Source organism: Carassius auratus, chromosome 6 (assembly GCF_003368295.1).
Source record: "Carassius auratus strain Wakin chromosome 6, ASM336829v1, whole genome shotgun sequence".
Lineage (NCBI taxonomy): Eukaryota > Metazoa > Chordata > Actinopteri > Cypriniformes > Cyprinidae > Carassius > Carassius auratus.
The window spans coordinates 6,555,758-6,578,555 of record NC_039248.1 but is presented as its reverse complement, the minus strand read 5'-3'; the positions used below and the strand labels follow the sequence as shown (position 1 = coordinate 6,578,555).

At 39.1% G+C, this 22,798-nt stretch overlaps 1 protein-coding gene across 8 annotated transcripts in view; it reads left to right on the top strand.

Annotated features, from left to right (window-relative positions):
• The window catches only part of LOC113092855 (pericentrin-like), a 46,142-nt gene that overhangs the window by 7,452 nt on the left and 15,892 nt on the right, over positions 1-22,798 (top strand). For 2 of the 8 annotated variants that reach the window (XM_026258640.1, XM_026258628.1), the window contains exons 4-32: positions 175-324; positions 655-750; positions 849-2,810; positions 2,959-3,147; positions 3,796-3,891; positions 4,025-4,168; positions 4,988-5,243; positions 5,389-5,468; positions 5,593-5,827; positions 6,203-6,303; positions 6,392-6,503; positions 6,703-6,949; positions 8,474-8,552; positions 8,794-9,010; positions 9,244-9,443; positions 9,681-10,114; positions 10,388-10,991; positions 11,113-11,322; positions 11,470-11,622; positions 12,801-12,947; positions 14,258-14,418; positions 14,556-14,740; positions 15,280-15,479; positions 18,487-18,649; positions 18,765-18,956; positions 20,413-20,439; positions 20,857-21,089; positions 21,198-21,317; positions 22,194-22,214. In XM_026258640.1, coding sequence (XP_026114425.1) covers positions 175-324; positions 655-750; positions 849-2,810; positions 2,959-3,147; positions 3,796-3,891; positions 4,025-4,168; positions 4,988-5,243; positions 5,389-5,468; positions 5,593-5,827; positions 6,203-6,303; positions 6,392-6,503; positions 6,703-6,949; positions 8,474-8,552; positions 8,794-9,010; positions 9,244-9,443; positions 9,681-10,114; positions 10,388-10,991; positions 11,113-11,322; positions 11,470-11,622; positions 12,801-12,947; positions 14,258-14,418; positions 14,556-14,740; positions 15,280-15,479; positions 18,487-18,649; positions 18,765-18,956; positions 20,413-20,439; positions 20,857-21,089; positions 21,198-21,317; positions 22,194-22,214 — 7,014 coding nt within the window. The remainder of the gene's footprint in view (positions 1-174; positions 325-654; positions 751-848; positions 2,811-2,958; positions 3,148-3,795; positions 3,892-4,024; positions 4,169-4,987; positions 5,244-5,388; positions 5,469-5,592; positions 5,828-6,202; positions 6,304-6,391; positions 6,504-6,702; positions 6,950-8,473; positions 8,553-8,793; positions 9,011-9,243; positions 9,444-9,680; positions 10,115-10,387; positions 10,992-11,112; positions 11,323-11,469; positions 11,623-12,800; positions 12,948-14,257; positions 14,419-14,555; positions 14,741-15,279; positions 15,480-18,486; positions 18,650-18,764; positions 18,957-20,412; positions 20,440-20,856; positions 21,090-21,197; positions 21,318-22,193; positions 22,215-22,798) is intronic. The other 6 variants (XM_026258669.1, XM_026258654.1, XM_026258635.1 and 3 more) reach the window with 5 other exon arrangements.

The following is a 22,798-nucleotide window of genomic DNA, read 5'->3' as shown; positions in this document are numbered from 1 at the left end:
TAGGATTATGATTTCTTGCTCCAGGAAGCTTAGATTTTTAGGTGTCAAAGTGTTCATGCTTATTCTGTATAATGTAACTCGTTGGCTATAGTCCAATTTAAAAATATTGTAGTTGTCAATGTTATTTACAGATACTTAAAGCATACTGTTGAAATTACTTAATTCTTCACACAGCAATTACAGGCTGCAATAGAGAAACGGAATGAGATCATTTCACAGCTTAGTAAGAACCTGCAGGTGGCGCTACAGAGCAGAGAACAGGTGCAGCTGGAGGCACAGCAGCTCACTGGTCAGATTCAAGCACTACAACAGCAACTACAGCAGGTAAAGTTCATACATTTATTAAAAATGAAAATGTTTTATCAATCCGGCCTCTAGTCCTTGGCATGTATTTGTTCAAACAGACCCGATTTAATTTTTAAATGGAGTACTTGAGATTGTTTAATGTTTGGGTTGGAAAGACCAAAACAGAAACATGCTGGGCTCTGTTAGACATGAAAAGTATAACTGATGACAATAATCCAAATCCTCTGAATATGGACAGTCTGGAAATCTTGGTTTACTTAATGGCCAAACGAACAAAACTTGTTAGTTCTAAGTCCCCAATTTACAACTAATTAAGTCTAAATGAATTAAATGTAATACTATTTCCAGGCTAAAGAACACCTACGTAGCAAAAGTCAAGGGCGTGTAGATCTGACCCAGGCTGTTCAGAATCAGCTGCATGTACAATTGGAGGAGTCGCAACAGGTTAGGACACGTGTCTTTTTAATGATTAAGCTTGTCATTTGAAGCAAAATATGCACTTTTGTTTGATCAACGTGTATTTGTTCCATTTTGTTTTATAGATGACCAACGAACAACAGTGTCTCTTGGCCCAAAAAGAAACGGAGATCACAGACCTGGAACAGAAATTGTGTGCCATGGAAAAATCCCTCTCTAAGCTTCAACATGCCTTTACCAAGGGAAGTGCTGATCAAGAAGATCTAAGACTTGCCGAACATGGTGGTTTAGATTTATCTGCTATGTGCCCCCTGTTCTTGGATAACGATCCTGACTCAAACTCTAACTCAGCTCTAAGACTTTGCATTAAAGCTTCAGAGGAAGAACGTAAAAACAGCCAGCGAGCTCAAGAACAAGTAGAAGCATTTCAGAAGAGGGTACAGAGTCTGGAGAATGAGAAGACCCTGATGGAAGCCGTAATTGAAAAACAAGCCCAGGAAGCCCAGAAATATAAAGCAGAGAAAGATGAACTGAACCAAGAAATGACTAGACTAGATAACCTTGTGAAGGAGCTTCAAAATCATCTTCATGAAGAGGAGGAGACAGGACGACATGTGCGTTCCAAATATGAAGCCGATATTTCCAATTATGATCTTAGACTTCAGACTCTGGAGGAGGAAAGGGAATTGAATGTAGCCCAGCTTACTGAAGCTCATGAGGCTGCCCTTAGTCGCCTGCAGAAGGAGCACTCTGACGAGATCCGTAGCATCCAGGAGCTGCTAAACCAGGCCCAAAGTCAACATACTAACTCTCATCATAATGGTTCCAAAGACTTTGGTGCAGATGTACCCTGGAACAAAGTCTCCAAAGAGCATTACAATGAAGAGACAGCCACTGAGAATGCTGTCGGAGACAACTATAGTTTTGACATCTCTGCAGGGGGTTTCCAGGATGTTCTTATGGAGCGTTACTTGACCTCCGAAGACCCTCAAGAAAGCTCATTAATTGAAGGTAGTGTGGAGGAACGTAGCCTGATGGAAACCTCTGAGACGTCTAGGTTTGAGCTAGACACTGAGGTCATATTTCATGCTTCAGATGTCCGTAACAGTGTCACATCTGATGGTGATAGGTCTGAGCCAGGACTGTCTGTTGTTCATGGCATTGAAGTGAACCAACCTGATGAAATGTCCTTCCGTGATGCCCAGTGGGATAACTCAACCTCGGTCAATGAAGAGCTGAATGAGAGCGCGGGCACTATGGACTTGGCTAAAGAGCTTCTGATCCAGCAGTGCAAAGACCTGTCAGAGCAGTTAGAAGAGCGGGAACGACAGCTTCAAGTTCTTCAAGAGGAGGTTCGTCACTCGGCTGAAGAGGTTGAGGAGGCACGGGATCGTTGGAGCAAAGCTTCGGAGGAGCTTGAGGAAGCTAAGTGGGACTTGGAGATGGAACGTGAGAAAAGAATTCAGTATGAGGAAGTTATAAGCCAAAAAATGCATGAAGAAGACAATCTCAAGAACATACTGAGTCACTTGCAGGTCCAGAAACACATGCAGCTTCAGGACGATGAAAGATTAATGCCTGACAGCACTGATTCTAATAAAACCTCAATCTTTTTGTCTATAGAGGACATGTTAAAGGAACTAAAGGAGGAAAATGCCCAATTGGTGCTAAAGCTCAAATGTCAGGAGCAGCTAGTGAAGGATGTCCATCAACAGAAAGCAACTCATGACTCCATAAATGGTGAGCTTTCCTCTTTGCAAGCTCAGAGAGATGAATTTCTACTTCAGCTGGAGCAACAAAAGGAAAAACACCTAGCTACTTCAGTGCTGCTTGGTCAAAGGACCTTGCAGGTGGACCAAACCAATAGTGAGCTTCAACAGCTCAAAGCTGAAGTAGAGGAGAAGGTTAGACAGTTGCAGAACTTAGAGAAAGAGAAGACCGACCTTGAGTCTAAACTAATGTGCCTTAAAGAGAACCTCACCAACGTAGAAGAGGACAAAGTTGCCCTTGAAAGACGTCTCCATGCTTTTGAGGACCAAGCTAAAAGCATGGAGAAGGTTCTGGAATCAGAACTGAAGAACTTTGAGGTTTGAAACTTAATAATAAAAATATAACAAACTTAATGCATAAGTTCTAGAATGGACAAATGCACACATTTGTGTACTCTGGTTTCAGAATGTTGAAAAACTGACACACAAATGTGGTCTTCCAAGTAACCCATATCTTTCTCTCTAGCACCAAATTGAATCAAAGGATGCAGAGCTCAAGGAATTCAAGGAAGCACAAGAGAAGGCAGAAGTGGAATACATGGAGAAGGAAAGTGCCTTAATGAAAGAACTCATCATTGTCAAACAGGATCTGGAAGAAAGACAGAAGCAACATGAGGAGGAGAAGAAAATTCTGGAAGAGAATCACCAGAAAGAGGTGAGAACTTGTGACGGTTACTAGGGGAGAATGTCCATTTTAAAGGATAAAAAGTGAAAAAGACACATTAGCCCCTTTCACACTGCGATTCTGGGAAATACACAGGTAAAGTGTCCTGCCAATTGTTCCCGGGTCGCTAGATTTTGCACTTTCACACTGCAAGTGATTACTCTGAATATGTGTGTGTGTTCACACACAACCCGTAAAGGTCCTGTAAAGACATGTGACATCAAGATGTGATGTATAATGTACGAGTCGGAAAAGCTGGGCATGTTATCTTTCACCATAGCTGGCAAACGATCTCAGTGTGAACGCGTAAAGTGAGGAACTAACTGATCTCAAAACAGCCAGAGTTGCGCGATTACGTCCATCACTACGACACACCCTTTACGGCATAAGTTCTGGCTTTTGTTCACACAGCGCTCATTCTGGGACTGAATCCGGCAATGTTAATAGCTCCCTGACCCGGGATCAGTCCCAGAATCAATTCTGGAATGTGTGTGTTTTCACACAGAAGGCGACCCTGGAGATCCAGCGTGCAGTGTGAAAGGGTTAATTGAGTGAAGATCATTGAAAAGTTTTTAAGTGGTTGAAAGGAGTTTTATGAAATTATGCATACTTCTACATAAGTTGATATCTCATCTTCAGGTTAAATACTTGAATGTACGTTTTGAGCGTGAACTTTCTGAGCTGTCTGCTCGTCTGGAAGATGAGCAGAAGAGACAGATCAGCATGATTAAACAGGTTCAACAACCTATTTTTATTTTTTATTGACCTTATTTTCATAATTTTTACCTTATTTATCTTACCAATGTGGCCACACATCTATATGGATCATGTGAATCTCTTAATTTGTATACACTGGTCTTTGTCCTAGGTCTATGAACGAGAACACGAGAGGGAGCTGACACAGCTGGCTGCCCAACATTGTGAGGAAATTGGCAGACTTAATGATGAGCTCTCCAGGGAGCTGCAAGACGGCCTGGAGGCTGCACACCAGGCTGAGCTACTCCAAACACAAGTACTTGTTTGATATTAGGATTTTTATTTGGGTCCTGGGGGCATGTTTTGGGATGGAATGTTGACATGCTACTCAAGGAAAATTCTGAAAGGAAGAAATTAATACCTTTACTCGACAAGAATGCTTTAACTTAATATAATTTAAAATGTTTAAAAAGATTTCTATTTCAAATATATCCCTTTCTATTTATTAACAATCTGAAAAAATGTATTCAAGATCACGTGATACGGAAGACCGGCGTACTGGCTGCTGAAAATTAAGTCTTAAATTCAAATGTAACCGTTATATCTTATGATGTTGTGATAATATTTAACAATTTGATGTTTTTCATTGTATTTAAAAAATATATATTACTGACCCTTTTGAAAAGTAGTGTGTATTTTAAATAGCCTAAGAAATGGAATGCATCATTGCAGAGGTATTTTAAATATTTACACATTTACATGTTTAGCTACGTAAAATTTGAATATTAGATGCATTATAATTTAATAAAAAATACAATGCATGCAGCTGCATGTGTTCCTAATTTAAGTGTAACCCGCACCAATTAATGGTATTACCCTCCATGTAAATTAACATCAAAGAAATGGAAATGCCTTTTTTTTTTGGGCAGTTGCCTACATCTCTACGGCAGCTAGCACTGGAGCTCAGCAGCTGGCTATGACCTCTGTGTCTGACAAGAAGTATGTGTGCTGCATTCCTAATAGCAGTACAGCAATATTCCATTCTAAACATACCCATTTTTTAACTGCTTTCCTTTAGTTTTTCCCTAACCACAATTCCACAGTCATGTTCGTTGGTTTTACTTTTTATAATCAGACCCAGCACAACCTGGAGCTTGAAGCCTTGCGTCTGAGTTTGACAAACTTGCACATTGCTCAGCTGGAGCTTTCTCAAACCAACATGCAGAAAGATAAGGAAGGGGCCCTCAGCGAGCTGCAGACCATGTTACGAGAGAAATGGGCACAGGAAAGTGCCATGCTGCAGACACGCCAACAGTTTGAGCTGGAGAGAATCCGTGAGCAGAGCCGAGAGCAGGAGCAACGAAACCAAAGAGTGCACCAGCAAGAGATTGGTGAGGGTTTGGTTTGTAGTTTAATATCAAAATGTTATTCTTTTTAGTATTATTTTGTTTTAGTACTGTGGCAATGCAGGAGGATGTGTGTTTGCTCAAAGTATGTGTGTATTTTTTGATGAGCATGTTCACTTTCACTGTATAGATAATCTGAATCAGGATTGGGAGAGGAGAGCTTTGGAACAGAAGAGCTCAGTGGAGCAGGTGCAGGCCTGTAAACTAGAGGTGAACTTTTTTATTTTATTTCATTTTTTTTCCCCAAAGGATTAACATCTTGACCCACTGAGATATTGTGGTTTGCCAAGAACTAGGTGTGAAACAGATTTGCAAAAAAATTTTTTCTCCATAGGATCTAAAGGCAGAGTGGTTCTTGGAGGCTGAGAAGGTCAAGACAGAACTGCAGAGTCAATTAAATGATGTCCATCATAAACTAAGTGAGACCCAGGCGGCCCTTTCTGAGGCTGAAGTAGCTCTCTCAGAGACACGGGGTAGGCTAGAAGACCTGCAGCATTCCAGAGATCAAGACATTAAGAATCTGGAAAAAGAGCTCAACCAGGCCTTGACTGACAGAGATGCTGCTGCACGTGAGTGTCATTTAATCAATTGTGTGAACGAAGCCATATTGACAGTGATGGTTTGCTGGCCCAGGTTATTGGCTGATTTACAACTGGCTTGTTAGGAATGTTTGTTTCAGATCCCAGTGGTCTTTCAACCTTAGTTTGGTTTAAGCATTTGCGAGCACACCATAACAAGCAGTTTAATGTCAGCTGAAAGACGTGAGCTTGACTCTATTTGAAACCCTGGGGTAGTTCAATTGTGGTGAAAGCCTTGCAGCTCAAACGCATTTTGAACCAAACCAAGAAGAAAGTGCAACACCGTGACAACTAAAGTCTGTTTCAGACTTAAGCAAACAATCAGCAGGTCTGAAATTCCCTAAATTCCCATCCCTTTCTCTTCAGGTGCAGTTGAGGAGTTGGTTGCATGTCACAAGGTGGCTCTACAGGAGCAACTGGGACGTTCTCGAGCCCTGGAGCAGAGAGAAAAAGATCTGAAGCAAGAGGTACCATGCACGTGTGGCATTTGTTGAAACAAAATTGCAATGCAGATGTTTTATTTTAGTTGATTCTGAGACAATGTTTTTGTGAAAGGTTGAGCGTCTGCAGTCAGAAAAGGTAGAACTGAAGACCAGTTCAGAACAGGAGATCTCAAACCTCTGGTCTCAACTGGAGAGCATGAGAACCAACAGACAGGAGCTCGGAGGTAAGCTGGGCTATTTCCCTTTAAACCATTTTTTGTTTTTGAACCTCTCTGTGGGCTTAGACTGCTGTATTGTCTTACTCATTTATTATGTATAATAAAACCAGTTTATATTTCTCTGAACTGATGCTTGTTTTCAGCAAATTCCTATTATGTAGTGTTGATGTGAGCTACAAAGACCTGTATTTTTTTTTCTCTATAGAGCTGAAAGAGCAGTTGCTTGCACGGTCGTCGCGGGTTGATGACATTGAGCGACTAAAACAAGAATTCACTCAGCAGCGGCAGGAAATCAAAGAGCAGAATGAGATGGAGTTGGAAAACCTTCGCACCTATTTCGAGCAGAGACTCCGGGTCACAGAAGAGGGTCATCGGGAAGAAATAGCACTCCTGCAGCTGCGCCTTGTTGAGGGAGCCCTGGAGGACTCGGTGCTCAAGACTGGAGATGCAAGGTTTGCTTGGATTTCCTGGTTTTGGGGTTATTGACTTGTGTTAAGGCCCAAGACTATAAGCAAGACGGAGTCTCTGCTTCCACTAAGCCAAATAATGAGAAAGAACCAAATTGCCTACCACAGCTTTGCTGATGATACCCAGATTTACCTAGCCTTATTTCCAAATGACTACAGCCCCATTGACTCCCTCTGCCAATGCATTGATGAAATTAATAGTTGGATGTGCCAGAACTATCTTCAGTTAAATAAGGAAAAAACTGAAGTCATTGCATTTGGAAACAAAGATGAAGTGTTCAAGGTGAATGCATACCTTGACTCTAGGGGTCAAACAACTAAAAATCAAGTCAGGAATCTTGGTGTGATTCTGGAGACAGACCTTAGTTTCAGTAGTCATGTCAAAGCAGTAACTAAATCAGCATACTATCATTTAAAAAACATTGCAAGAATTAGATGTTTTGTTTACAGTCAAGACTTGGAGAGACTTATTCATGCCTTTATCACTAGTAGGGTGGACTATTGTAATGGGCTCCTCACTGGCCTTCCCAAAAAGACAATAGATAGCTGCAGCTCATCCAGAACGCTGCTGCCAGGATTCTGACTAGAACCAGAAAATCTGAGCATATCACACCAGTCCTCAGGTCCTTACACTGGCTTCCAGTTACATTTAGGATTGATTTTAAAGTACTTTTACTCGTATATAAGTCACTAAATGACCTAGGACCGAAATATATTGCAGATATATTCACTGAATATAAACCTAACAGAGCACTCAGATCACTAGCATCGAGTCAGTTAGAAATACCAAGGGTTCACACAAAACAAGGGGAGTCGGCCTTTAGTTACTATGCCACCTGCAGTTGGAATCAGCTTCCAGAAGAGATCAGATGTGCTAAAACACTAGTCACATTTAAATCTAGACTCAAAACTCATATTTTTGGCTGTGCATTTATTGAATGAGCACTGTGCAATGTCCAAACTGATTGCACTATATTTTCACTTTATTATTTTTTTATTTTACTTTCTTTTATGTAAAGCACTTTTCAATTACCATTGTGTACGAAATGTGCTATCAATAAACTTGCCTTGCTATACGTATATTTTAGTGTTGTTAGTGTTGCTGCAATTTAACATTTTGATTTGTGTTTGTGCTTGCATTTACATTTTTATTAAATTTAGGATCATAAGTCCCATTTTTTTTAAATGCAACATTGGCACTTGTATCCTAAGCAGTGTAGGTGAGGAATAATACAGCTCCAGTAATTCATCCTGTAGTAGAAATGACCAAACCAGGTCCCACAGTCCAAACTTTTCTTTGATTTGGCCCACCATGCCATTTCACAATTGTTTTTTTTCCATTGAAATGTAGAGAATGTTAGTATATAATTTTTTTTTTTTAGTTTTAATATAATCTAAATAAAGGCCCGACATTTACTTTTCAGCCCAAGCGAGTGCATAGAGTTGAACAAATAGTCATTTTGTGTTTGTTAATACTAGAGCTGTTTGTAACACAATGTTGTTCTGTAGCTTTCTTTCAGAAGGGAAGAGTGATGATGACAGGAATGATGCTATGGAAGAGATCACAAGACAACTAGAGAAATACAAGGTAAATAGTGTTTTAGTTGGGGATGAATTTAGAGATACACTTCATAAAATCAAATTTTTCCCATAATTTACTTAATGTTGCAGCAGTTTACATTTATTTCCAAATAAAGGTCTTCCTAATCTTTCAGCAATTTCAAATGACTAGCAATTGACCAATTTATTAGTATTATAATAAACTGGGAACAAGCTGATGTATGTATGTGTTCTTTGCAAGTACTGTAACTGTGTTGGTGTGTTTGCAGGAGGAGCTGGATTCTCTGCGGCTGCAGTTAGAGGAGAGACACCAGCAGGAACTGGAGCAGCTGCGGTCCAGCATGGCTCTGACTTATAAAGAAGAACTACTCCAGGCTCGCTCTGACCTCACTGACCGATACTACAAAGACATTGACCAGCTCAACACCAAACATGCCCATGAATTAGAACAGCTCCGTGCCAAACTCTCAGACAACCATATCAAAGGTAAAGCTTTCTTGACCGTGCTCCAAGCTTTTTTCTTTTTACATCCTAGCAAACACGTTTTAATTTTAAAATGTTTAATTTAAAAAAACATTTAAATTCCAATTATTTCACAATATTAAGGTTTGTTTTTCTGTAGTTTTAAGAAATAAATGCAGCACTGGTATCTTTAAATTCGCCCTGAAAATTTATATCTAAAAAAAATTATTCTAAAACGTTTTTTTCTCTCTCATCAGAAATAAACAAGATACGCCTACAGTCTGCACAGGATGCAGCGAGGCAGGTGGAGGCTGAGGTGAAGGAGAGGACTCAAGAGCACCAGACCAAGGTGAACCAGTTGGAAACCCAGCTATCTCAGCTCTCCTTAATGCACTCAGAGGAACTGGAGAATGTGGTAGCGCAACACCGAGATCAGCTCAGACAGATGGAGGAGACAGTAAGTGTGTTCATAACAGCATGCCTTTGTACAAAAGGGCTTTGGTGAAGATTGTTGCCAAAGGCAGGTACCAAGCACTGTCATGTGTCACAGAAGTACTGGTCATGCTGTAGACCGATGAAACTCGTGCTGATTTTTGTGGAGACCCTTTAGCAATACTGTAGCATTATCAGTATCAAAGGTATCTTTATGAATAAGGTTATTTTTATAGAGCGCTGTGTTCTTTTTCTGTTAAAGCATCAGAAAGATGCCGCTGAAGAGTTAAGGGTGCGTCTTGAGGAGGCACAGAAGGCAGAGAGGAATCGTATGAGTGAGGAGTTCACCAACGAGCAGGCCCAGCTGAGAGAGCAACTCCAAATTCAGGCTAAACAGCGCTTAGCTTCGCAGAGAGAAGAGCTTCAGCGATCTGCCCTGAAAGAGAAAGAGGAGTTGGAGCAGAAGCTTCTGGAGGTTCAAAAACTCCTTGATGTGGAAAGGGAGACGCTTCAAGCGCTTCAGAAGAGTCTGGAGTGTGAAGAGAGCCCTCAAGTGGCAGTGTTGAAGCAGAAAATCCAGGCTCAATACGACAGGGAGATGTCCACTGCAAAGAGTGCCATGGCAGCAGAGGTGAAAGAGCTGAATGCACTACTTCAGGATCAGATGGAGAGCAAGCTACAAGAGGCCCTCTGCAGGTCTGAAAATGCTTTACACTAAAACAGCAAACATGGTAATACTATTAGCAAATGTGATCCAGAGGGGCTTAAAAGTTAAACCTCAAAACCTATTACTATTATCTATACTCTTTAATATTGCTTGTACTTTTTTTTTTTTTGTTAACCAGTTAAACCGCAGTCTCTTGCAGTTTCTTGTGCAGTATATTTTTTTATTTTGTCAGAACAATGTACAACAAAAATGGAGAATGGATGGAGTAAATGTGCTCATTATCATCTGTATGTCATATGTAGGCACCAAGAAGAACAGAAACAACTGGAAGATAAGTTGACCCTTCAAAGAGATGCTGCCCTGGGTCAACAGAAAGAACAGCATGCTGTGGAGCTGCAGGCCCAGAAAACACTCCTGGACCAGCAAGTTGCACAATTAGAGCGTCTTGAAAAGGAGTGTCAGGAACTCAAAATACTCCACCGGGAGGAACTGGAATCCCTGAGGACCAATCACAAAACAGCCTTAGAGACCCTGGAGATGGAGCTTACAAATAAACACAAGGTAGAGTTCGACAGATTGGAGGCGGTCCTTCAGGAGACCAACCTGGCACAGCTTGAAGCTCAAGAGGCGGAACTTCAGGCACGACACGCGCAGGAGAGGGAGGAGCTTGAGGAGAGGCTGTTGGTAAATATGGATACACTGGAGAGCACGTACTTGAAAGAAATCCAGGCAGTACGGGATGAGAAGGAAAGAGAACTGCGTGACCTTGTAGAACACTATACTGAAGAGATTGAGAGGGTGAGAAAGGAGGAGCAAACCATCAGAGAGGACCTCAGAATGGAGCTTGCTAAGGTCCATATGGATAAATTCAGCACCATGGCAGCAGAACTGAATCAACCCCATCAGGTAGACACAGTAATGGAGGGATGATCTTTTTTTTTTTTTTTTTTTTTTTTTTGGTGCAATTTTAGTTTATTGGAAAATTTATTGCAGGAGCAACATCTAGTGTGTTACCTTGCTCATGCAGGTGGAGTTCTCTGAAGCGGTGTCCTCTCAGAGGGCTGCTCCGGAGGATGAGCATCGATCTGCTTTGGAAGCTCTTCAGCAGCAAGTAGTTGCTTTAGAGAAGCAGCATGGCGGCGCCCTTGTGGAGATCACGGATCTTGCTGCTGCAAAGGAAAAGCAACGCGAGCAACAATTGGATGTGCAGGCTACTCAACATCAGCAACAGTTAGAAGTATGTTTTCAGGAGGACACCAACAATTTGTCATTTTCCTTTAGATATGTTTAGCCTTAAGCATGGATTTAGCATAGATACAGTAGTCTTGTATTTAAACTGTAAGAAGATAAGAGCCTCTTTCATTAACTCTCCTCTCTACCTCAGCAGTTAAGAGGAGTGTCTGCCAGGGAACAGGAAGCTCTGCGTAGGGAATTAGAGGAAGAAGCGTCAAGGCAACGCCTCCATTTCCTGGAAGAGGCCGAGCTTCTCAAGTGCAAGGCTGAGGAGCTGCTGCAGCAGACAGTTGCACAGTTAAAGGTGAGGGGGGGGGGCTCTTAGTTTTAAAGCAGCTGTATTCTACACTCCCACTTCCCATAAAAGTGTATGTGTGTTGGTCAAAGTTTCTTGCACCTAAATGTCCCCCACCTGCCGAAGATCCAATTTAAACTTCTGGTTCATATGTACAGTCCCAGTGTTGATATATTAACAAGTACATGTGCACTGGTTTGTTTAATAAAATAAAAGGGGGGATACAATGTCAGCTTAACATTCGTGATGTCTGTCACCTGTCGGGGTTTGCCCTAGGGAAAAATTTAGTATCAAAAAATCAACCAGGTGGCTAGTTCTGATTATCTGATTTCTTATAACTATCCAAATGCAAAAGTCCCTATTAATCAACCATCTTGCTGTAAACACTGACACAAAATTAGGCTTAAGAAAGAGTATAGCTTGTTATGTAATCGTTTTTTAGCCTGGCACATTTAGCTTGCTTCTCTCTATAACTCATCATGTAAGTATTCGTTCCTCATATTTAACTTGTAAAACATACTTTTTTTATAAAAAATATATTTTTTCAACTTGTCTATTGTCATTATTGTTGTTTGACGTAATGTTTAGTATATGAGCATTTGTGTATATGCTACTCTACACATGACTACGTACAATAGCTAAGCTTATTGGGGGAGGGATTTAACATCTGGAGCAGGGGGACGGTCCACTCTAAGCTCAAATTAATACTAATCCCCACCCTGTGCTGTACATTATATCCTCCATCTTTCATGGTAAACCTTTTCTCTAGATCGGATGCTGTTGGACATTTATGTCTGACCTTGTAGAGCTGTCTTCTGTCAGCAAATGGGCTTTCTGAGGTTTTACACTGGTTGGGTTGTCAGTTGGCCACTTTCCCATGGGGGCATTAGAGAGGTCTTCTCTCAGTATTAATCCTACAGATGGGAGGAAGTGTAGGGTCACGTGAGTGATGACTGGCTGATTGAGGATTTGAGGTTTGTGTGGGTCTTTTGCGTGCGTTACAATTTTTTTTTTTTTTGTGATTTATCAATGATCCCTTAATTTATGGAAATCGGTGTTTAAATTCTGATCTAACCATTTGGCTTATGTCTGTTTTGGAGGTGAGAATGTAAAGCTGAAAAGTCATAGTCATTGTTTCTCTACCTGTTTCTTCAGAGTGTCCCATAATTTGTATGTCTGTTTTTCAGGTGGAGAGTGACCAGGAAAAAGCTGTTGCTCTTGAGGAGCTGGAAAAGACTTTAAGACAGCTACACGAGAAAACTGAACTCGCCTACAGTGACAAGATGAACCAACTCAATGCGCAACTACTGCAGCTGGACACTGTAGTTACACAGGTAAAACACTAACAGCTGGTCAACTGCCATACAGCTACAGCAAATGAGAACAGTCCGCTCAGTGTAACATACTTGAATATTTGATTTAACGTAAGTATTTGGTATTATATTAATTCTTTACTACTGACAAAGAAAACCCAAGCACTAGAAAATAGTGCTTGCAAGTTTTTGAAGTTTTACAATGTTCATTAAATTTTTATCTACAGCCTGGAATACACTATAGATATTTTTTGTAGCTGTAGAGATCTCTGTGTTTGTATTTTTGTATTTAAGTTCAGTCAAATAGGAAAACTCTCATTAATTACGCACCCTCATGTCGATCCAAACCCTTAAGACCTTCATTCATCTTTTGTTAAACAAATTAAGATTTTTTTTTTTTTTTTTTTTGGAGAAATCAGAGAGCTTTCTGACCCTGTAAGAGAAGAAAATGTTGAATAAAGTCAATATTTTAGTTTTCTGTGTGCACAAAAAAAGTATTCTCATATCTTAATAAAATGAAGGTTGAATTATTGCCTCGTGGACTGTTTAAACAATGTTCTTACTACCTTTCTGGTTCTTGAACATTGTACATGTTGTTGCATTGCTGTCTGTGCAGGGTCCGAAAGCTCTCGGATTTCACCAAAAATATCTTAATTTGTGTTCCAAAGATGAACAAAGCTGTTACAGGTTTGGAACGACATGAGAGACGCAATATCGCATTCTTTATTGCTGGTGTATTGCCTTTGATAATGAACACTTTATTGCTTAGCTTGTCAGTGAACGAAGGCTCTGTGTAGTAAATGCCCCTCCATTTGAAAGCACATGATGGAGATTAACAACTAATCACAGAACTGGCTTTACTGACGAGATGCGCATAATCACATTCGATTATTTGCACAGCCCTAGATGCTGGTGTACATAAGAAGTGGTGGGTGGGAATGGTAACAAAAGGCCTAGATAAGCTTTGGTAGAGCTGTTGTTATGGTTACATCTTTGCATGCCTTTTTAGTAGATGAAAAACACCACACATTCTTACAGGAGCCTTATTTAAATGCACACTACATTGTCTGATCTGCTTTAGCTGCTGTTTTCCCACCTCTTTTTGGCTTTGAATCTTTCAGTCTCGACAAGCTGTATAACTGTATGGACATCCACAGACAGACATGTTTTCTGTTTACTTTGACAGCAAGCTTATTTTATGAGGCTTACAGAAGTTAACCTCTTCCTTATTTGTTAGTTGCATTGACACTTCTTGAGCAAATGCTTACGGTTTTCTTGCCTGTGTTATGACTGGTTTCCTTTCTGTTGCATCTCTTTTGCCTCTTCCTCAGCTGCGAGCGGAGATGAGCGGGCTGCAGGTGGAGCTAGAGGGCAAGCGGGCAGAGATGGACACACTGGAGATGCTCCTGCAACGCAGAGACCGGGAGAACCAGGAGGGAGACAATCTACTGGCCATGCTCAGAGCAGACCTCAGCACGGCTACACAGCAAAGGTCAGCTGACCTGCAGGGATACAGAAATAGGGATTTTGTGGAACTAACCGACAGTCTGCATACTGTTTAAGAGAACAATACTTTTGTTTTCATACTTTGAGTTTATCATTAAAACCTTTGATTTTTGTCCCTGTAAGGGAAGACCTGCAAACAGCACGTGACAAACTACAGAGGATGCTCATAGAGATGCTTCGAATCACTATGGCAACAGAAGAGCAAATCAGCCACAAGTTAGGGGTTTGTGTGTCAGGTGGTCAGGCTGGAGACAAAACTTTGGCCAGCTCTAGGACACCCAACAGTAGATGTGATGCACGTGAAATGGGTAAGTTTCTGTTAGTCTGTTGGATGAAATCTCTACTGATCACCTACTATTGAAAAATGTTCAATCTTTTGATATATAAAATGTATACAAATAATTTGTATATAAATGTTTAAATGGATAGTTTGCCCCAAAATTTAAATTGTCGTCATTTACTCACCTTCCACTTGTTCCAAATTTGTAAGAGTTTCTTATCTTCTCTTGTGTTCAACAGAAGAGTTTTGAAGAAAGTTGGTAACCAGTTGCTGGTAGCCATTGACTTCCATAGTATATTTTTTTTCAGTACTGTTGATGTGGCTACCGTGAATGATGACAAATTATTTTTAAATTACCTCTTGAATTAATGCAAATATGAAAGTTGCTAAAACATTTTTTACACTCTTTAAAAAATATAATTTAGAACTAATATAAAGGAAGCTTTGGCCGATTATGTTCTAAATATCATTTAATATTTTTAGTTGACTTTCAGACAGATTGGAACAATTAATTTATTTTTGCGTGGTTTTTTTTTTTTTTTTTTTTTTTTTTTTTGATCGGTGTAGAGGGAGATGCTGATTGTAGTGTGTGGTCTTCGGCTGTGGACGAGGGATTGGAATTGTCTCAGAGGCTGTGTGAGAGTGTGTTCTCTGGGCCGGAGGGAGAGATGGAGGTCGAAGGTGAAGAGCTCATGCTGGGGGCCTGTACACGTCTGCGCACAGCTGTGGATAAACTAATAGAGCTGCTCTCAGAGTCCTCAAAACAGGTGCCACGCTCACACACACACACACACACCCCCGACCTATCCACTACTGTCAGTTGTATAGATTATGCACTATCGATGGCCACAAGAACTTGTTATAGGTCACAGAGTCTTCCATCCTCGTATTGCTATGTTACTTTTATGCACATGTATGTTCACAAAATGCAGACCTGCCAACATGTATGCATTTTTCGTACTCTGCACGCATTTTGACCCATAAGTACGCTTGTACGATTCGCTGCTCTCTAGGTACGCATTTTGTTGCATCTCGCATTTCGCTGATTTCAGTTTCTGTGCAATCTATGACGCTGATCCACAGCGTGTAAGTGGAGTGAAAAGCTTTCGGCCAATCAGAGCGGTGCATGTTAACCCACCGCCCACCTGCCCCTCCTATCCACAAGCTTAGTTGGCAGTTAGAAGTGGTGGAATGGCTTGAAATCTAAAAGTTTTAGACAGGCCAGGTGCTGATTAACGTAAGTTAAAGGCAACAGTTAGGCTATGTTTAGCCTAATTGAATTTATGGACATTAAAAATGACCTTGACATGACATCATAACAAGCAGTCCAGCTGTGACGAGCTCAGTTCAGTTCACGCGTTCATGTAGGCTAACATGTAAGGGTGGCCCTGCCAATAACGCACCTAAAAGCTGTCACAAAGAACCGGCAAAAGTAATGATTATGAATATTTTATATTTTATGAATATAATTATTAATAAACAAGTGTTTTCTGTGTCAATGTCGTGTCGACTGCAAAGATAAAGTTGACGATGGTGTCTCGCGATCTTCGCAGTAGTGAACGCGCCAAAGAAATGCACATTTCATACGGATTAACGTTACATAAGCAGAGAGCAGTCGGTTTTCTTTCGTTTTGAAGTTTTCTATTCAACCCTCTTGAGTCGGTTAACACGTATACGCGTTATGAGTCATTTTCTCCTGATAACCCCGAAAAGAACTTAAATTACACTTTCAGTTTTGATCGTACAGATAAGAGCAAAATCGAATCTGTAAAGGGTCTACTTTTATTTGTATACAGACATAATAACAACAAAACTTTGTGCACATAAAATAAAGATAACAAACTAGGTGTGCTGTCTGCATCCTTTGTCTGCTGGGATATTCATTTACAAACACGTCATTAAAATGAACTGTAACTCCGTGAATACTCAATGAAGAGACATGAGAGCTATATCTATAGAAAGATTGACATGTCTACTTTGAAACTAAACAAGTGCCGCTGAAAACAAATATTCTGTGATAAAGTAATCCATATGAAAACAACGTGATGTCTTGTCCGTTTTTCACATCTCCCTTCATTATCTTCTAATTCGACCATGCCCCCGCGCTGAATGCTCTATTCAGATTCTAATGTTAAATAAAGTTTTTATTTTTATTTTACTGTTTGCCTCGCGATGAGAGGAATAAGATATAAGTCACCCCAAAATGTGATGTGGTTGAGTATTTGAGATTTGGATTTCCTCAGAAAAAAAGTATGAAGCACTTTATTCAGCAGAGATAATAAACATGAGTAAGTCTCTTATTATTTATTTATATACTTGTACTAGTTTTCATATAACGTATAAACATTTTACTAGTTAGACTTTTTCCAAACTGTAATTCCTGACTAAATGTATAATCAAGTGAAACATTATGAAGTTTCAATAACAATATGCAGTATTATACCATTCAAAAGCTTGATGTAAATAATATAAATGTAACAAATAAATGTAACTGTAACAAATGTAACAAACAATGCTGTTCTTTCAATTAATTCCCCAGAAAAAACGTGAAAAAAAAATATTCTCAGCTCTTTTCAACATTAATAATAATCTATTAATATGAGCAAAGAGATGTTTAGTTCTCTGGTGACAAGAAAAGTCATGTTTGCCTCCAAAGGCAGCATTTGTTACAAAGAGACTTTCACTGATGCACTACTTAAAAAAAAGCCAAATCTGCAACCTTCAACAAGTTAAACAATGCAAAAGTTTAAACACTTTGCATGGAAAATTATTAAAAAAAAATTTTGTTTGTTTTTAGCAAACTGATTTTGATATTTGCACATTTATTTAATGTTTTGATTTATTTATTTAGAAAGCATGTCCTCGGTTTACTTTTAATTCTGACAAGATTTTCAGGTGGAAGAAGTTTCCGGCTATGCCTCCAGTACAAAATGTTCTGAGTGATTGCAGAAATTGTATAACATTTATGGTCTACTTGTATATGTTATGGAGTAACTAATAAGTCTTAATTGGTGAAAGTATATTATGTGTATAATATGTATTATAGTGTTAGGTATCTCATAGGTGTGTGTGCAACGGTGGAGCATACATTGGTGGTGGGCTGTAAGGTTCTCGCGTGTGTGTGCGTGGGGGGGGTGTAGTACTCATAAAATTTGGCAGGTATGAAAATGCTTTGTGGTATCAATTTTGTGACACAATTTCCTCATGCTTTTATTAAATAATCTTTATTTTCCAGCTTAGTATTTCCTCTTCACACAGGAGTAAGCTGCAATTTTAAAAGTCGGTGTCAGTAGGATTTTTGTTTTTTTAGCATTTTGTTCTTTCACCAAATCAAGGCTGTATTTTTTTTATATCATTAATAATAATAATAATAACATTATATTATTAATAATTATTATTAATAATATTATTATAGATGCAAAACTGACTCATCAAAAATCATTCATGTATGCTGTTTTGGTGCTTAAGAAACCTTTCTTGTTATGAATATTAAAAAAACGTTCTGCTGAATGTTTGTGGAAATGGTTATACTTTTTCTTTCTTTCTTTTTTTTTTGTAGTTCAAAAGAACAGCTTTTAAAGTATTAATTTATATATTATTATAAAATACTACAGTGTAGTAGTATTTATGCTGTTTTACTTTAATATTTTAAATTAACTTATCTATACTTTCTATATATATTATTTGTTAGCAGTTTTAATAGTAGCTGTTTCACCCAATTTTGCTTTTAATCCATGTCTGTCTTTTCTCTCTTCCTGTTGTTCCCTGCTATAGTTGGAGCAGATGTGTGGTCTTCAGGCCATGCTAAATGAGCAGTTCAGAGATGGAGGTGAGGCTGGAGCGTCTCTGCTGTTTCAGAACTCTCAGCTCCTGGAGCAGCTGGATCATGAGGCTAATCTGAAGAGCCAGCTACAACTGGAGCTGCACAAGGCCGAAGGTCAGAATACCTATATATGATCTGCTGTTGTCTATTGTATTAGTTTCTCTGTATCAGGCACTTATCTCATTTGCTCGTTTATCATGTCCTGTGTGCATTTTATGTGTGGCTCTAGGTCTGATGGAAGGCTACGTAGCTGAGAAAGCAGCTTTGGAGGAGGCACTTCAGCAGAAGGAAACACAGCAGCAGCGTCTGGCAGAGAAGCTGGAGAGCACACGCATCCAACTGCAGCAGCTCAGTGAAAATCATACCCTCCTCCTGCGCCAGAGAGAAGCCCTCACAGCCGGCCTCGGTGACACTGAGAAGGGTGAGAGAGGAACGCTTTAGGGACGTGATTTAAACTGACATGCTTTAGTTTAATTCTCAGATTGAATTACATAACATGCAATTACGTAACATTAGTTTTGTCATTCGGTACATGCCAAATAGTCATGGCCTGTTAAAGGTGAATCTGTTGCTTTGCACACAGAGTAGGGGTGTATGATATGTATCATTTTTGATTAATATCATAATTATAGTGTTAACAATATGCAAACTGGCAATTTAGATCATGACACTGGCTAAACCAAAAATGTGCTGAGTGCACATGTGTCTTGTAGCCTATTCCCGCTCTCTCTAGTGAAGCCAATAAGGAAGTGACTAAAACTGCAATACATCGACTGGCCGCTTGAGGCTGGCTGCAAAAGAGAGTCAATCCCATAGACTCCCCATGTTAAAATGAAACTTTTCAGCCTGGTTCAAAAAATTATTTTGGTCTATATAAGTAATTTTGCCCTTCATGTCTGTGAGGGGGATTTTTTTTATTTTTATAACTCATCCGTTTAAATTATATTAAGTTCTACATAATTAAGGGGGCATGGCCACTTGAGTGACAGGTGAATTGCCACTGCTGTCACAGCCGTTGCGCTAGGTGGGTGTGGCTTCAGCAACCAGCTCCCGCCCTTTTGCCAATTTTCGATTGTCTGGGAGAGTCGCGCGGTGACGCGCTGCCAAGATGGCGACGGCTCGCTCTGCACACTTTAGGCTTCAAAAACTCTCTTCAGGAGTCTATGGGTGACGTCACGTCCATGTTTTTATTCAGTCTATGGTTTTGACCAAATGAGTTTAATGAATTATTAAAAGACCGAATGAATCAATCATTTTAACAAATCTGCTGACACCTAGAGGCGGTTTTAGTTTCATATTTAATTATAAAATAAAATAAAATTATATATATAAAGAAAATCCCATAGGATTATTCATGCAGTTGTAAATGCAATTCAGGCCAATTTTAAATTATATTAAACAGTCTGTGTAAATGAATTTAAATGCCATTTCAGGTTTATCTTCTGTTCAACTTCTTTATCAACTAAATGTATCTTTGCGATGTAGATTTCATTTGATTTGTTTTATTCTATTTGATTTTAATTATTATTATTTTAATTATATAATTATATAATTATTAATTATTAATATTATATAAAATCTCCTGGAAATCATTTTAAGGGGGGGTAAATATTTCCTATGTCACTGCTGTGAACTAACTACTGCACAGAATATGTAACATTTCTGGAGTCGGCTGATCACAACAGGATCAACCAGCCAAAGGATCACCACTAAAACACACCTGGCCAAATAATTTCTAATTATTTTTGAAAAAGTCCTGGAAAATATCAAGGTAATTTTTATCAGTATCATACACCTCTAACACAGAGTGAACTTTAAGATTGTGTGCTCGTGATGGAGGGTTTAGTTTCATCCTACAAATTCTTTCTGCTCTGTAGGCTTCCTCGATGCAGAGGAAGAGACAGGTTTGTGAAGATAATCTGTAACTGAATTAAAGTTTGAGTTGAAAAATTGTGCACAGTTTGACACTAAATTCATCAGTTACAGATGAATTTCGATTTTTTTAAATTTATTTTTGTGGTTTATTACTAATGCTCTTGCTTACCCTTTCATTTTTTTTTTTTTTTTTTTTTTTTTTTTTGCAGTTTAACTTCCAAACGGTCCAAATACTTGTTAAATTCTCTTATGAGTCTTTCTTTGCCAATTTTTTTCTTGATCCAGTTTGCAGTGCTTTATCTGTGCATTGAGAGAATGCACAAAGGATCCAGAGCTCCTGTGCATGTTTGCATGTTAATTTGCATTTGCAGTTTGTGTGTTTTGTTTGCATGGACTCTGCAGTTGCGTGTTGATTTCATTCATTGGTTCTCCTGGGCTCTGTGCAGCTCTGCTAGCGGAGACTGAGCGTCTGGGGCAGGAGTGTGTGGAGGTGCAGCGGCAGGCAGAGAAGAGCTGCGGTGGTATGGCATCCCGTCTGCAGATGCTGGAGCAGGCCTTGGAGGAGCAGGAGAGCCATGCGCATCAGCTGGAGGAACAGCATCGCCTGCAGACTGAAGACCTGCAGCAACATATTGATGCTCTGGAGAAACAGCTCAAACATAACCGCCAGTTCATAGATGTGAGTGTTTCCAGCAGTTTATTCAAGTGTCTGAAATTCAGCACCAGAAAAAGTGAATGTGAGCTTGGGGAAATAAATGACCCTGCCTTTTTTTCCTCTTATGTACAGGAACAAGCAGTGGAGCGGGAGCATGAGAGAGATGAATTCCAGCAGGAAATAAAGAATCTAGAAGATCAACTGAGACAGCCATCTAAAGTATACACAGGAGGGGACAGCAAGGGTCAGAGGGTAAGGGTTTGTGTCTAGAACTTTATATATGTGTTTGTTTTAACAGACTGACACCCTTTTTGTGACCTTTGGTTAATCTTTGACGAGTATGTGAGCAGAATGAAGTGGCAGTAACTTCCCAGTCCTGCGCCACTCTGGGTTTTTTCCCATTTCTGTTTGCAAAGAAACTTAATGATAGATCAATCCTTTGTCATGTCTCTTGTGTTTTGCTCACCAAAGCTGCATTAATTTGATTAAAAATACAGTAAAATGGGTAAATTGTGAAATAAATTTCTGCTTGTACAAAATAGTTTATTTAATTTATTCTATTTTTATGTATTTTAAGATGTAATTCTATTCCTGTGATGGAAAACTTAATTTTCAGCAGACATTACTCCAGTCTTCAGTGTGACATGATCCTTCAGAAATAATTCTAATATGCTGATTTGGTGCTCAAAAAACATATCTTATCAATGTTGAAATCTGTTGCGCTGCTTGATAATTGCATGGAAATTAAGTGAATGATTTTTAGTATTTTTCTTTTTTATTAGAAAGTTGAAAAGAACAGCATTTATTTTGAATGGTGTTTTTTTTCTCTCTCTCTTTTAATCATAAAAATTAAGTCTTTGTCACCTTTTGTGCAATTTAATGCAGCCTTGTAGAATAAAGTTACTTAAAAATCAAAGTATAATCTATATATATATATTCAATAATAGCAAAAGAAAACATCAACAATTCCATGCTCCAGGCAAAGTCAAACAAACCTGCAGCCCTTTATTGTTCACATACTGTGTCCTTGACTAAGAGCCTAAAGACATTCTGATCCTCTGACATCTCTGAATGATTTGAATGTTCATTTAGATGCTTTTTTTTCTTCTCCCTAACTGAATCTTGTAGATTGAGGACTTGGTTCTTCAGGTATGTTATCCAGCTGTAGTCATTTATGTGCTGGTCCTGTGGCAAATATGCATGGCTTATGCAGCGTTTCGAGTAGTAGAGCATGTGATAGATATTGTCCATTCATTTTCTTGTTTGTCAAACTTCTTCAGCAGGTGTACATCAGTTATGTCTGTATTTCATGTTGTTTTCCCTCTTCCATCCTCCTGCTCAAATACACACATACACAAATCCTCTTTCCTCTGAAATGTTTTTGTTTGCTACTTCTGGAGGCTTTATTTAATAGCTTTATTGCCTCAACTGTACTTTTGTGTCTATTAATTTAAGGAAAGTCTTCTTGTAACCCCCTTAAATATGGAAGCATATGGGTAGCATTATTCAATTTGGGATGTAATATGCAAAATGACAATGCAATATGTAAAATGGCAATGCATTTCTGTATTTACATTTACATTTTCCAATACATTTGTGCAACGTTTGGTGCAAAATGAAAATGAAAATTAAATTACATAATTTTCATTTGCCATTTACTACACCAGTTTTAATATGTAAAATTAATATTAATTTTAACGCTTTATAAGTTGCAAAATTAAAATGAAAATGTA